At 33.1% G+C, this 15,511-nt stretch overlaps 3 protein-coding genes across 4 annotated transcripts; 1 reads left to right on the forward strand and 2 right to left on the reverse strand.

The window, feature by feature from the left end:
- Positions 1-1,063: 1,063 nt before the first annotated feature.
- On the reverse strand, positions 1,064-9,025 carry Ggamma30a (guanine nucleotide-binding protein subunit gamma-e). Its single transcript, XM_070300173.1, has 3 exons — positions 8,923-9,025; positions 6,712-6,927; positions 1,064-1,689 (listed from the first exon to the last, which is right to left on the reverse strand). Exons 2-3 carry the CDS (start codon positions 6,822-6,824, stop codon positions 1,584-1,586), a joined length of 219 nt encoding a protein of 72 aa, XP_070156274.1. The 5' UTR covers positions 6,825-6,927; positions 8,923-9,025; the 3' UTR covers positions 1,064-1,583.
- A 3,767-nt stretch (positions 9,026-12,792) lies between these two features.
- Positions 12,793-13,833, forward strand: Mrps33 (mitochondrial ribosomal protein S33). Of its 2 annotated transcripts, none has more exons than XM_070300175.1 (2): positions 12,793-12,969; positions 13,374-13,833. In XM_070300175.1, exon 2 carries the CDS (start codon positions 13,421-13,423, stop codon positions 13,760-13,762), a length of 342 nt encoding a protein of 113 aa, XP_070156276.1. In that variant the 5' UTR covers positions 12,793-12,969; positions 13,374-13,420; the 3' UTR covers positions 13,763-13,833. The 2 variants fall into 2 exon arrangements, with proteins under 2 accessions (XP_070156276.1, XP_070156277.1); XM_070300176.1 differs by lacking the exon at positions 12,793-12,969 and adding an exon at positions 13,145-13,250.
- A 162-nt stretch (positions 13,834-13,995) lies between these two features.
- Cnpyb (protein canopy b) lies at positions 13,996-15,464 on the reverse strand. The gene is made up of 5 exons (XM_070300174.1): positions 15,233-15,464; positions 14,931-15,057; positions 14,718-14,852; positions 14,490-14,654; positions 13,996-14,405 (listed from the first exon to the last, which is right to left on the reverse strand). The coding sequence occupies exons 1-5, from the start codon at positions 15,333-15,335 to the stop codon at positions 14,240-14,242; spliced, it is 696 nt and encodes a 231-aa protein (XP_070156275.1). The 5' UTR covers positions 15,336-15,464; the 3' UTR covers positions 13,996-14,239.
- Between the last annotated feature and the right edge of the window lie 47 nt (positions 15,465-15,511).

A 15,511-nucleotide genomic window follows, 5' to 3' on the forward strand; every position in this document is an offset into this window, starting at 1 on the left:
TAGTTTCATTTTTATATAATATGTCATACGTATATATCACATTTCATTTGTCACATACTATTTAGAAATCATGAATTATATTGAAAAATTCTACAAATAATATATATGTAATAATACATGTATTTTTTCTTTAGAAATTGACTTGCAAATTCGTAATAATTTTGGCAGATTTTTCTATTGACATTACCATACTTTTTATAACAATAATAAATAAACAAAATATTTTCATATAATTCACTTTTTTTGTTAATTATGCTCATATATAAATAGTACTAATAAATGTAGAATATATTCTTTGTATAAAAAAATTATATATAGATTAATTAGAAATTAAAACAAAGAGTTGTTAATAAGAAATTGAAGCATAGAGAAAAAATTTAGCAATTCTCAAAATCTCGTGCACGTATTATAAATGCCAGTAGAAACGGTTAGCAATTGGTCAGACGACAATAAGAGAGGACGAAATGAAATGCCACGGTAACGATTCGGTTTCGATTGTGTTCAACGATCTTATAAAATTCAAAATCGAGTCGACGTCTATTGTTATATAATTTGCATGTAATTATATTCCTGAGATAGATACAAAAAACAGGATTTGAATTTCAGTCGCTGGTCATATTATATATTTTCGGTAAGAAATTCGCGCAGAGATACATATACAAGAGTAATTATAATTATCATATTAATAACTGTATGTGTCATGTATAGTATATATGTATATGTAACATTAGAGAAAATTGCATTTATGATAGATCGTCAGTTTTACACGGCAAGTGCATCGGCGAGTGAGATGTGCAACGCGACCTCACGTGGCATGCGGCGATTGATTCGACGTCGATCGATTCAGACGACAGCTTCCACCAAAGTATTTCATCTCTAATAGATTTTCCAATTTCCTTTTCATTTCTTGTCTCTATTCTTCTTCGATTATTTACGCGAATATAAGACTGATTAAATTTGACACGAATTTTATCGCGATCATTTCAGAAAATCGAATAACGATCGTATGATCGTACGATCGAGTAATCGACTTGTTTTCTTCGTTTTCCTTTCTTTTTTTGCCCCCATTTTCCTGTTTTCATCTGCGTCCACGTACCGATCGATGATGCACAGATTTCGAGGCTACCTCGAAATATCTTTACAAACAACAATCATGTTACGAATAATGGCACGATTAGGGAGGGGTAATACACCTCGTAGAAGGACACGAATCGAGAATTAGCGTCACAGCCGCACGCCGCGCGATGGAAAAGCAGTCCCGAAGGAACGGAACGATCCGGTAAACGATTCGCCAAAGTCCGATTTTCGAGTTAACGAATCGACTGCGAGATCAAGATAGATTCATCAGCCACGTTCTTATTTCGACGGCCGGTCAACGATCATATAAATCCGCGATCGAACCACAGCGGACGTCTACCGGCATTTCTTCCTCTTCCTTCCGCTCCACCTCCCCCTTTTCCTTTTCGTAATCTTTGCCTGAGATTCCCTTTGCCGCGGTTGAACGATCGGCTCCTCTTCTTCTCGGTTTGTATACACGCTTCCTTCTTCTTCTTCCGCTGCTCTTCCTCCGCTGTTGGCCCCGATTACATGATTATGCACTTGCCTTTCTCGGCCCATGGATTGTTCTTCTTGTCGGGCGCGTGTATCAGCGGGTCATTCTTCTCATTCTCTTCCACGTACTCCCGCATTCTGGCAAGAGGAAGAAGAAGAGGGTCAGCCGCGCGTAATGCTGAAATTGCAACTTCAGCATCATGCGTTACTATTCTACGGCTTAGCTAAGGATGTGGCGCAATAAACGTGCGATTGAGACTGTTTTAATGTAATTAATCTTTTATTTCAAAGAACAGATAATAAAGTGCATAAATCAATATTCAAGCATAAAATAAATTTGATTAAATGGAAACTATTTAAAATAATATAATCATAAGTAATAAATAAATAATATAAAAGAAGTATATTATGTACATATTGTCTGTATATACGTATGTATGTGTGTGTGTGTGTGTGTGTGTGCGTGTATCATTCAAAATCTATTTTAATCTCAATATCACGCGCGTGCCTTGCGGTGACAGCCGGTGCATTATTCGCACTCGCAATTCGCCCGGGGGCGAATCCTCGGATCCGGCGTGCATTTTCCAGGATCTCCCAGCAAATGTTTGTACCTTTCGCGAAATGCTTATACCTACACGCGCGATACGTTACCTCCGATTTATTAGATCGCCGATAAGCTCGCACCTCCGCATATTTTACGGCCATTCGCGACCGAAGCGAGCCCGACCGGCCGATCTCGGTTCGACGCGACGATGTCGGTGAAAGGGACTCGGTTCAGGCTCGCGCACCCGATTTTGCGTTCAAGGAGAGTCGCCGACAACTCGAAGCTTTCGGACTTTGTTGTTGCTAAATGCTCGCGAGAAGTATCCGCAGAATTTTTTCCCGCGGAATATATACGAGAGCTCCGTGAGCCGCTCGCGCGTGCAAGGCATTAACCCTTCACTGCATTTTATTGCACATACAATTCTAATCGAAAATCACGTTCAAGATTGTTGCTTAAGCCTCGAGCGCGCACGCGCTTCATTTCCGAATACAACAAACGTGTAACATTTTTTTTTTTTTTTTATCGAATAATAATCGCAACCTTCTGCGAATATAAATGGCAAAGCCACAGGAGAGTTACTTTTCACATTTAGTTTTTTAATAAATGCATAATTAATTGCAGAATTAATTAAAAAGGATTTTTCATCATTTCTTTATTTATTAACTCGAAGAAATTGCAATACGCAAAAAAATTATTTAGACTTAAATAAAAAAATGTGTAATGAAAAGTGAAATAGTATCTCATGAAAGTATGGTAGCGATGTGATTTATCTAAGCTCCCATGATGTTAGATTTAAGTATGATTTCTTATACAATCAAATAAAAGAATATTTTCTTCGAATCATCTTGATTTATTACATCGTTATAGATAACGGCGTAACATAAATTTGATGTATTATAAATTTGATTTCGTTAACACAATAATCGTATCTCGTGCTTGATTTATCAGAGTTCGTGCGGGAATCGCGAACTTTCACTTATCAGGGTCCATCGCGCAATTTTTAAACGAGGGTGAACGACCTTCCCCGGCACCCATGTCGTAATGTTATCGATTCACGATTCCGCGATGCCTATTATTTATCGGTTGTCGTTTATATAATGAACGGCAGCGTCGCGAAATCGGAGCGATTCTCCTCGCGACATCGAGTAAGAGCCATCGAGCGAATCTATCGCAGAAATAAATGCGATTCTGTTCACTTCACGCTCGTATTTATGTGTTTGTCTTACTTTCGCATCTGTCTTTATGGCTTGCCTCATGGAAAAGTCACAATTTAATGCACGAATACCGGGAGAATGAAACTATCGGTTGACAAAATGCCACGCAGAGAGATATTCCAGTATTTCCAGTTCCATTAAACATTAAATTCTTGATTTCTTAAAATTAATCAACTTATAATCGATAAGCGCTGTTTTTTTTGTGTTAAAACGCGGAATATATTAATTTATACATCTTGTATACCTTGGGAAATATCGATTTAATTACAGATTCTTTTAAATTTTATCTAAATACTATTAATGAGATTATTTATGTTATACATAAGATCTCTCCGATCGCAGCGTTGCGAAAACAAGAGCGTGTCGGAGGAACACGACCCACATTACGTACCGATGAATGCAACAGGCAAGAGGCGTCGGGTTCAGCCGAGTTTAAAGGAGGTCGCATCCTAAATTCGAGAGCAACGTCGGCGATCTCGGCTCTTAATTAAAACGGAATTCGATCGTCGAGGCGAGAAACATCATCGTGACGCGGAAAATGAACGATCCGACAGGACGCGCGGAAGTAGGCACCGAGACCTGTGTTTCCGGCACGTGCTTCCACTTGCGGAACCATACGCGTTTCAACAACCGGCAACGCTTGGTTCTCGTGGCGGTTTTTGAGGCGAAAGCAAAAAAAAAAAAAAAGAAAGAAAGAAGTTTCCGCGGCCTCGCGAGACTTCTCGAACGGTGAAAGGCAGCAACAGCTCCTGTCCTCCCCCGCCGCGTCACCTCCTTTCCTCTTCCTCCCACCTTCTCCTTCTTTTCGTTTTTTTTTCTTTCTTTTCTTTATCTCTTGCCGATCGGCCTAATCTCGCGCCCCAATAATGCGACGACAATACAAGTTTCCATCGGCTTCCTGGTCCTTCTCTTTGCTTTCGTCGCGATGATGTAATGCCGGACTTTGCAAAATACTTCGACGTGACTGCGAGTATTGATATTAAATATTATATATCAAGGAAAATAATAATTAAATATTAAATTATAATCAAGGAAATTATTAATTAGATGCAATAATATATTAATTATGACAATATATTAATAAAAATCAAGGCAAAAGAATAGAGAAAATCTTTTCTTTCCAGAGCAAAGAGCTGAGTAAATTTATAATGTATAAGTCTCACTTTAAATATCTCATATTAAAAAATAAAATTAAACATTGTTTGCGAAAAGTCGAGACCGCTGATCGATCCCGTGTTGCGAACTTAATCTCGCAATAACTCGGTCATTCGATCATTAGCCGAAGAGCGACACGCGAGGGATATAATTAGCTCGAGGGTTTGCAACGGACGTGAATAATAATCCTTACGCGATCTCTCCTTCTGCGCCCTTTCGTTTAAAGCGTGACGAAACCGCGAACGCATTACGCTAAGAAACGACAATCGCGATCGTCTAATTAAGCTCAATTAGATCATGGATCATCGCCACGTTGAGTCATCGGTAATCGTACTCGCGTCAGGTTTATTGCACCTCTCCGGTGTCCTCGTCTCGCGCACACCTATGTACACGTAATCGCAACTTTATGCACTACTATGTGTCTCTGAAAGTGATCGTGGCGCGAAAACGCGATGAACATACATCGCCAAGTGTGTGTCCAAGGAGATCCTGTCCCACCATGTATACATAATACGGGGACGCGAGCATAATTCAGCCTTGACTGTGCGCCAGTAGTCTGCGCGACTGCTTTATATTTTTATACATGTGGACGTGCATGATGATTTGTATGGGAAAAAGCGTTTCGCGACCGGAACGCACCCACCCCACGATAAGTTTTATCGATGATTTTAGTTTTGACACGTAAAACGAGACTTAACGTCAGTCTCACTTCGCGCATGACAAATGAGGTCTCCGTAAGCTTCATCGATATACAACAGTATGATGTAATTAATTCCGAGATAGCGCTTGGCGATCCCTTTCTAAAATGTAGAAACAAGTATGATACACACATGTGAAGGACAAAAATTACGATCTAGGTAAGCTAATTGTAAATATTATTTTTCATTCGATTAAAAATAATTGCCTTGTATACATTAATAAAATTAATAATCAACAATCAAATATTTTTATCTTATTTTTACTATCATGCCAAATGAATCGTCGGAGCAAAAATGAACCTTGAATGATAGCACAATCTATATAACTACAATATATTACGTAGATTTATACGCTAATCAATTTATCTGGGAAAAGGGGTATTCTCTATAATTATCTGTGAAGATTATACTGACGATTATTAGGAAACTAAAAACTGTTATTGCTATTAAATAGCTTTCGCGTAATGTATTTTCCACATAAAGAATTCCTAAAGGATTCGAAGAAGCATGTAATGAGATGCTCGTGTTGTAAAAATTAAACTGTGTGTATTATCTCGAGATTATGATCGTATAATAACGGTTCTTATTTGTTGAATGAGTATACTTAAATTATATTAAAAATAAATATTAATTATTGCATGAGACAGAGATTAAAATATAAATCACGACAAAATATAAGATGGATTGAATTGTGCCTTTAAATACATGTGACTAATATTAAACAAAATACATATATACATACACATACTATATGTAGATAAAAATACAAAATTATATTAGATAAAAAAATAAATGTATAAATGTTTATTTTTTTATTTAAATTATTCTAACATCACATGATGAGAAACAAATGCAATGTGGATTATTCATTTATGCGGCTCAATGAAATAAATATCTGAAAAAAAAAAAAAAAAAAATGATACTATTTGAAGGCAGACGGCTTTTCAGACGGCTAATAATTCATGCTAAAAAAAGATTACATTCTTTTTTTCCCAGGTAAAGCAGAGATCTAAAAAATACAGAACTGACTTTTTGCTATTATAAAAGAAAGAATATTGAAATAAATTTTTACACAACGTGCTTGTCTGAAGTACAGACGATAAAACTTAAACCATCAAAAATGGTGGTCTAAGCGCATCAGTAATTACGAGGTTATTAAATATCGTTATTAAAAATATCAACATAAAAAGATATAATTGCAGATTATATAATTTGTTTCTAAATATATTTCAATAAAATTATAGAATTAATTTAAAATTTAAATGCAGTAATGTTTAATAATAATAGGAAGAAAATTACAACGAATGATAAATTTCTATTCAATTTTGAATTTGCGAAAAAAAAAAACTACATTTCAAATGCACGGATATATCGATAATCGATAGAAATTATGAGATTTCTGGAACATTATGTTTGAAGATGGGCAACGTTTTCTCGGGTGTTTTCAGAGAGGTTCGTGAATAATAATGCGCAGGCAGGAAAAAAGGAAAAAAGATAAACAACAAATGACGATGAAACGACGATACGGCTGGCGCCGCGATGCACTTACGCCGCGATGCTCTTGGACAGGGGCCACCGTTCCATGGACGCCTGGTACTTCATGTTCTCGATCTGTTTCTTCAGTGCGTCCTTGTCCATGGTGGCGAGTATACTGGGATCCATGATTACAGCCGCACCCCCCTTGTCGCAATCGGGAACAGAGTAGCGCGTGCGCTTCCACGGGAAAATCAATAGGACGGCTGAAAGTGCCTATCGGGTGGTCCGTCTGTAACGCGAACGATGTCTCATCGGGGACGATAGAAAGAGGAGACTCGAGAGTACTCGAGGGATCGTCATAATGATCTGGCGGCAAAAATCATTAAATACCGCGAATGCAAACCGATCTGACTCATTTGGCGCGAACAAGCGTCAATCGAATGAGAACGCGATTATAAAGATAGGAGAGGCACGTGTGATCGGTACTGCATTTGCATACAGGGCTAACTGATTCAGCACAAGTCGGGAGAATCGTAGAATATAAATGTGTCCTTTGACCTTTAAATCGCAATCAAATTCCTATTATTATTAAAATCACTTAACTTTTCTCATGATTTTTAATTGGAATAATAAATAAACAATAAAGGCAATACACGCATCTTGTATGATAACTGTAAGATAACTGTAAGATAATCATTTTCTTTATTTTCTATTTGTTTTTAATATTTTTTTGCATTTTCATATATATAATCGTTTTATTCTATTCTTTTAATTAAAAAATGAAAATACTCTAAAAAATTAATGTTCTTACATTTTGTATAACTGTTTACATTTTTATTTTATATTGATTTGATAAAAATAATAACTTATCTCTTACGTTAGTTTTTCGGTAGATCAGTAGATCAATATTATGATAAAAGAGATTAGCTCAAAAGATTTATTTTTATAATGATGAAGATTTAATTGTGTATAAAGATTTAATGATTATTTTTAACAATATTGAATATAAAAAATACATATAAAATATTACCAAATTTTTACATTTTATACGTATTTCATGTTATCGTTCAATATTTGTAAAAATAATCATTATATCTTCATACTCACTTAAATCTTCATCATTATAAAAATAAACCTTTTGAGTTAATCTCTTTTATCGCAACATTGATCTATTGACCCCATTTAATAACGCATACTTGCGTTGTTACTAACGTTATTAATTCCATTTTAATAATGCACTTTTGAATCATCTCATTTAATTATAACCTTTGATAAATCGTCACCATTGGAGTGTTCGATTACAATCTCGCGTTCATGATTTATCGAGTTTCGCTGTGATTCAGAAGGTAATCTCGCAGAAAAAGACATGTACTGCGTTGCACCCGCGATCATTTATTCCACCATTGATCATTAAGGATCCGCAATTCAATGACCCGTCGTTATCGTTCGGCATTTTAACATCGTACATCGTCCGCTTTGAATAACCTGTAGCTTCCAAGCTTTCGTTCATAATCGTGTTCCGACCGTCTTCTTCGTAAAACTCGTGTATACTAAGCCATGCTTCACTTTATTTTCTTCCAAAATACGTATTAATATTTTTTCTTCCGAGTTAGAATTGATGATAGTCAAGTGACCTAGATCGACAGACGAATCCGCGTTAACCCGATAAAATTACGTGATTTTACTCTGATTATTTAATTCGTTTCTAACTGATAATGCGAGAAACCGATTATTGATGACACGCGACCGCGAATAAAATAATAAAAATTATTAATTAATTATTAATTAAGGCATTCGATGAGTCGCTTCATTAAATACAATCCTTGTTAAGAACTCATCCCCTTCTTGAATGCAAGCTTTACGAGTCTTGTTTCATGTCAACTTGCGAATGCCGCTATGCCGGTGTAATAAGGTAATCGCTGCTTGCTTTTTCTATAAGATCGACATTACTTTGTGCTTTCCATTGCTTCGGCCCGTAAATATAAATAACTTGCTGTGTTGGAGTCAAGTTTCTATTCAAGCTTGTAATAATTTACCTGAACCTGTAGAAGTATCTACAATTTCGCAAATTGGCATTCTTCTTTTCATAACAATTATTTCTTAGTTTATTATTAATGAAATATTTTATGTAAAACAAATTAAGATAAAAGATATTCTTTCACAATTTTACATTTAAGAAGAAAAACAGCAAATATATCTGCTAACGTAACAAATATTTCTTTAACATCTCACTTTCAACAAACAGTGAAAACAAAAGATTGAAATTATTTTTTGATTAATTTACCTGACGATAAGTTGATTGTTGTGTCAATTGATGCAACTGAAGACCCCAACACGATATCACACATTGTTATATATAAAAGCATTAGCGAAGACGTATACCCCAACATAATTATTGCGCGTTATTAATTATGTTAACAGCACGAATATCCGAAAATAAATGATACCAATGACAGTAGACGCGCTTATATAAAATATTATACACGTACACGATAAGATAAACTGTTATCGTAGACGGCGAAGTCTAATTTGTTTTTTTAATGGAATGTTTTGTGAGCTTAATATTTTAATAAGAATACATTCATAATATAATAGATATTTAAAATAATGATGCTTATTATCTGTTTAATATTTTGTAAAATATTTTGATCTGTTCGAATTAATATATTAAAATATATTTTATTTTATTTAAAGAATTTAAATAAGATTTATATAAAGATATTTTCAGTAATAACAGTTTCCGATTAATTTCAGGTAATCTCCAATTTAATCAAAAATTTAATTTGAGATCTGATTTTCAGTTAATTGGTGTTAAAAGTTCAAGAAGAGATTATAAATGTTTACGTTTATTACATAACATTTCGCCGAATTAAAAATTTAGAAAAAAAAGAACATTTATAGAAAACATGAAAATACGCAAAATTTTCGAAAATTTAGGCGGGAAAAGAAATCATATTATATACATTACATTATATTATATATAAAATAAAATATTTTACAAACAGATAAATTCTATAAAATTCTATAGATATGCCCCCATGACCCAACACAGAAAATATAATACTTATGAATTTGAACAATTTAATTAAAATGAACAAGTTATCGCAACATTCTCGTTAAGACTCCCAGTGTATCACATGATTAACGATTCCGTTAATTTAGAGCTACATTCGGGATCTTGTTATAAAAATTTTCCTGGATAAAATATTATGTGAATATAATAAAATTTAATTGCATTTAATATAACTTCTTGCAACAAAAAATAATGCTTCTTATTTTCAACATTTTACCTTATATGTACGTATTTAAGTTCAGCAAAATTGAAGAATAATAAAAAAATTCTTGATTGTTTAATAGAAGATTTCGTTTCTTTCGTCGTGTTGTATTAATTAAATAAAAGTAAATAAAATTAAACTGTTATTCCATTTAAGATCACAATATATTATAATTTGACGCGTGTTATTTATTTATCCTAGACGTACAGGGTAATTTTTGAAGGAAGGCAATATATAATTGCATTCCAGATTAAAAGTTCAAATGTCACTGTAACGTGCGATCTAGTACACGCAAAGCAATAATAATAAAATAAAATTTCGCATTTCTATGCGACACGATTATCGTATTTATGTTAAATATTCGCAAAACGCAGATGTTTAGCATACAATTTTCAAGTTTTTATGTTTAATTTAAAATTGATGATATAATAGTAATTATTATTTTATCAGGTCGATTTGCAATCGCAGCTATTTGATTAGCTAAAAGTTATGAAAAATATATAACGGAACACACAACTTTAAATACGGTACTCACCTTGACGGAGGACGGAGAAATTCTGCGGCGAGGTATCCGTTAGCGGGTTTCAATTCGCTTACGGAAGCCTCGAAAAATCTGGACAATCTAATTTAACGATCATTTCTCCGCCAATATCATCAATCGTCGTCAGTGCGTTTACATGCGCTCACTAACAAACATATATTGAACTTAATCTAATGTGAATACGTATCTTCTGACTGACTTTTAAATATATAGAATTACACAGTGTAATTTCATTAATTTAAAAAGCTTATTTTATTTTCGTAAAAACCATCTTATTTTCATACGTATAGAAATCTATTTGTTTCAAAAACATTTTCATTGATAGAATATTTATTCTTGCTTTCGTATTTTTTTCGTATGTATTAATAAAATATAATTATTAAATAAAAATTATATATATTTTTATTGTCTATTATATTATTTATTAAAGGTATTATGTATTGTGCCAAAAATATTTTGTAATTATATATTAAAATTGCATTTCTCTCTCTCTCTCTCTCTTTCTCTCTGTCTCTCCTTTAATTAAAATATCTTGCAAAAAGAAGAAAAAATATAATTTAATAACAGATAAAATCTAAAACAAAGTTTTTTATAAGACACAAAACTTTATATTAAATTTCTCGCTTGTGCATCCGTATGCACGACTAAAAATTTCTCTTGTAAAATTTTCCTTGTATTTTTTATTAAAAATGCGTGATTATTGTAGTGTTCTTTATGATTTTAAGGAACTACCGTAAAGAAAAAATTCGCCAAGAGTCAGGGCACTATTTATGTTAGATCGAAATACATTGATGCAAATGATTTGATGCAAATTTTTTTTTCTCTTTCTAAAAATAATTTAAAACTCACCGGCACGATGCGCAACAGCGGAGTTGTAGTATACAACACGTTGTAACCTTTAAAAAAGAAATATCTTAATTATATATAAGCAATATCCATGATAAATATTTTACAAAATATTGTGTATAATTGAATTTCTTTTATTCAACTTTTAAACGAAGATTTAATAGAAAAAAATTATATAATTAAAAGAAAAAATTTTTAGATATATATTTTATAAAATATATAATAAATAATAGTATAATTTTTACATAAATTATTGTATAATATAATTCTTTTAAATACAATATTAAAACATTTTATAAAAATATTAATATTATTGTAAAAATATTCTCTTAAATATTTAAAAAATAAAATAAAATCTCTGTAACATGAAGAGTATTTTACATACCTTATATATTTCACAATAATATAAAATTATTATCGCAAACTATTAATTGCAATCATAACAAATATTAAATTAATTACAGATTAATATGCTTACTTAAGGGTTGCTCCGCCGTTGCTCGTTGCCTCCCCGAGCCTCCTCCTCCTCTCTTTGTTTCTTTGTCCTTTGTTGCTCTCTTTCACTCGCGCGAAAGCCTGATTAATTACAATCGCGCATGTGATAATTATTAGAATATGACAATCGCACTCTTTCAACGTGCATTTTATTATCTTGTAATGAGTATACAATGCAAAGATTCGCACGCGAAAGATACGATCCGTTATTAATCAAATATATTTTCGCGAACAAATTCACGAATTATTCATCACGACACAGAGAGTACTACTTCTGTTATTAATAAATATAAAAACACGCGATTAAATACAATCTTACTTACTTAATTAAACGCGTCGCAACGTCCCTCGATGCGGAGTCGATTCGTAATATTTCGTTATAACGAACGAAAGATTGAAAAACGAAACATCGACAACTTCACTTGAATTCCACGCGATACTACGCGAGTCGAGTCAACGACTATAATTAAAGTGCGATAGACCATTCGATAATCAAATTTTGTATATATATGTGCCGAAGATATATATTTTATATGAAAAGAATAGTTTTCTACTATGAAATTTTTGGTAAAATACACGTATTATTGATAAACAGATACATCATATCACTACTTTAATCATTCGACGATCCATATGTATATATTTTACGTGCTCTCAAAATCTTTGGACATGAAATAAAAATGACAAAAATGCCAGACACGCTAATACACTTAAATAGCCGAGAAATTCAAAGCGCGAATTAAATATATTATACGCTAATAGTAATACGAAACGATCGTATTTTAAGGCCGGTTCTACGATAAGTCGTATGTCGTTAATCGTAAGGAGATTGACCAATCACAGTCCATAATTCGAAAAAGAAATTGACTGTGGTTGGTCAATTTGCTTACGGCTAACGTCATACGACTTATTGTAGAACCGGCCTTAACGATACCGTGTGACGTTTCGAACGAGGAGCAGGATACGCTGCTTGCTACCTTTCCGCTCGAATCTCGTCGCGCGAATGACGACAAGGTGAGTCACCGAAGCGCAGAGCGCACATGTACGCGGTTCGCGCTTGTGTGCGTTATCCCCTCCATTGTTGAGCCGTGAGCCGCGGGCCTGTTTCTGGCTACACGCTACACTGAAGGTGACTGCTATGTCAATAACAACGCGCTATACGTCGCAAAAACAGGTGTGTGGAATTTTTGAGAAAGTTAGAGATGTTTTTAGTTTTCTTCTGTGTTTGTTTATCTCTTAAGCATTCCGTTACAATGTATCGTTTTTTACGTATGTCGTTGATATGTGCTCTCTCTCTCTCTCTCTCTCTCTCTCTCTCTCTCTCTCTCTCTCTCTCTCTCTCTCTCTCGCTCTCGCTCTCACTTCGAGTTGTCATATCGTATGGATGATATTTTTCTTATCCTTTATTCGAGACTTTAGAATAATAATTGTTTGTATATTTATGGAATACAAAAAGTAAGATAGACAATTAAGGATATTGTTTTCTTTCGAAACTAAGCTTTGTCATTCGCGTCTTGAACTTTATAAAGCTCGTTCTAATCTGTATATAAATCCTAACCCTATTAACCATTCTCGTAGATTTGGAGAAAAAGAAGATTAATATTTTCGATCGAGCGAATTGAAGGATGAATAAATACGTGAATTTGGCAAATGTGGGTACTAATTATGCCATGCGTATGAATCGCCTGAGTAATCGAATTTTCGGAGAAGTGGTCAAACCGACTAAACAAAAATCGATGAAAGTCGTGCAGCTCTTCAGCGAGAAACCGGTCAATAAACGACCGGAGATCGTGCAATATTATCCAAGATACGAGCAAACGGAACAATTGATGACCCATCTACGCAATTACGGTCTCTTCAGGGACGAGCATAAAGATTTCAAAGAGGAATACCAACGCTTGAGAGAGCTTCGTGGTAAACCGAAATGGATACCACCTCCGTTTAGAAATAAAGATAAATCATCTTAAAATGAAATAACAAGCTTGTGCTATAAAGTATGTATTTTATCTATAAATAATATATCGTACAATTAAGATAAGTTATGATTAATATTGCCTTTTTATGGCTCTTTTGTCCCCAAAAGTTGTATATATTCCTCTTAGTACATTGATATTAAAAAAAAAACGATATTTCTAAAAATATTTAAATATATATACAGATATTAGCTAAATTAGCATTTACACAGTCATATAAGCGAGTATTTTAGGAGAAATATAAAAGAAATTTATTACAAAAAATTTCTAACGATACAATAAATATATATGGCACATATATATATTTAAGTAAAAGCAATTTTATATTAATATTTACAAAGATTATCTTTATATATAATATTGCAGTCTCTATTATATGCCACATTTCTCGATATAGAATCACATTATCTTCGGTCTACTAATAAGATATCTATGTGAAAGTATTTGTTGATGCAGTTTATTTCTGTAGTTTTACAATTCCTCTTTCGTTTCCTGATACTTATCATTCTTAATTTCTTTATTATTTGATTCCTTTTTTTTCTTTTTTTCCTGTTTTCTGAGATCTTTCCCAGTGTCCCCTTTCTCGTACAGGCAAGAATTATTTTGTTCTTTCAGTGCACGATCAGAACATAAATATCTGAATAAACAACAAACAATATTAATACTAATTATATAAATATTATTTATTATTAAATTAAATATATCAAATAGAGGATATTACCTAATTAAAGGAATCTTTCCCTGATAATTATGATACCAATCTTCGATGTCAGCTTCATGACTCTCCAGCAAATCTTCACACTGTGTTTTTAGAGTCGTTATCTCAACAGAAGGCTTGTCCCATAATTCGTAGGGAATGCCCAATTCGACTTTGACTCCCTTATTCCTATAATCATCCATTTATTAATTTCCAAATTATTCCATATCATACTATATTAAAATATCTTACACAAGACCATGTAGTGTCGTGAATGTTTGACTCATTCCTTTTGCAAATCTTGTGCTATCTGAACGTTCTTTATGTATATTGTATTCCAATATACGCTCGCAAACATTTTCCATAGTTTCTAGTAGTCTTAACTCTCTAGAAAGAAACAAGTTTATAAATTTTTTATCTGAATAATCTTTCATATATTCTCTCAACTTATTATGAAATACTTACGATTTCTTGTAATCTTTTTTCTTTTTTGGTACGATATCATCTACTGAATATCCTATCTCTAATACCTCATGTGTTTTTCCGGTTTCATCTAATCTAGCTTCGAGTTCTACAGCTAAAACTTTGCATACTGTGTAACAGAAAGTTATTGTTAATTTCAACTAATATAATCGTTATTATTATTTGCAATTGTGTGTTGAATAGAAGTTTATAAATAATCTTTCAATATTAAGTCCACAATATAATATTTACAATTTCCTACATTTTTTTTAAAAAAGAACTACTTCAAATTAAAGAATAAAAACCTTCACACTTGTTGGCGTATTTTACTCCATGCTCTTCTTCTAGACCACCAAAAGCAGAATATATAAATAATAAATAAAATAAAATTGCACTATTCACGAGCATTGTGACTTATGGTAAAAGAGGAATGTCAACTGGATAATCATGGAATTATTGGAATGTTATTAAAATATCATACAATGCAATGTATCAGTCGACGATTATATTTGATTACATTCGACGACGATCAAAATAAATTTGTGCCCGTTTATATCAATTTACTCTAATCTTTAAGCGTCGTA

The sequence above is a fragment of the Polyergus mexicanus genome, unplaced genomic scaffold (assembly GCF_030449975.1).
Source record: "Polyergus mexicanus isolate NDT 795.1 unplaced genomic scaffold, iyPolMexi1.0 SCAF_8, whole genome shotgun sequence".
NCBI classification, from domain to species: domain Eukaryota; kingdom Metazoa; phylum Arthropoda; class Insecta; order Hymenoptera; family Formicidae; genus Polyergus; species Polyergus mexicanus.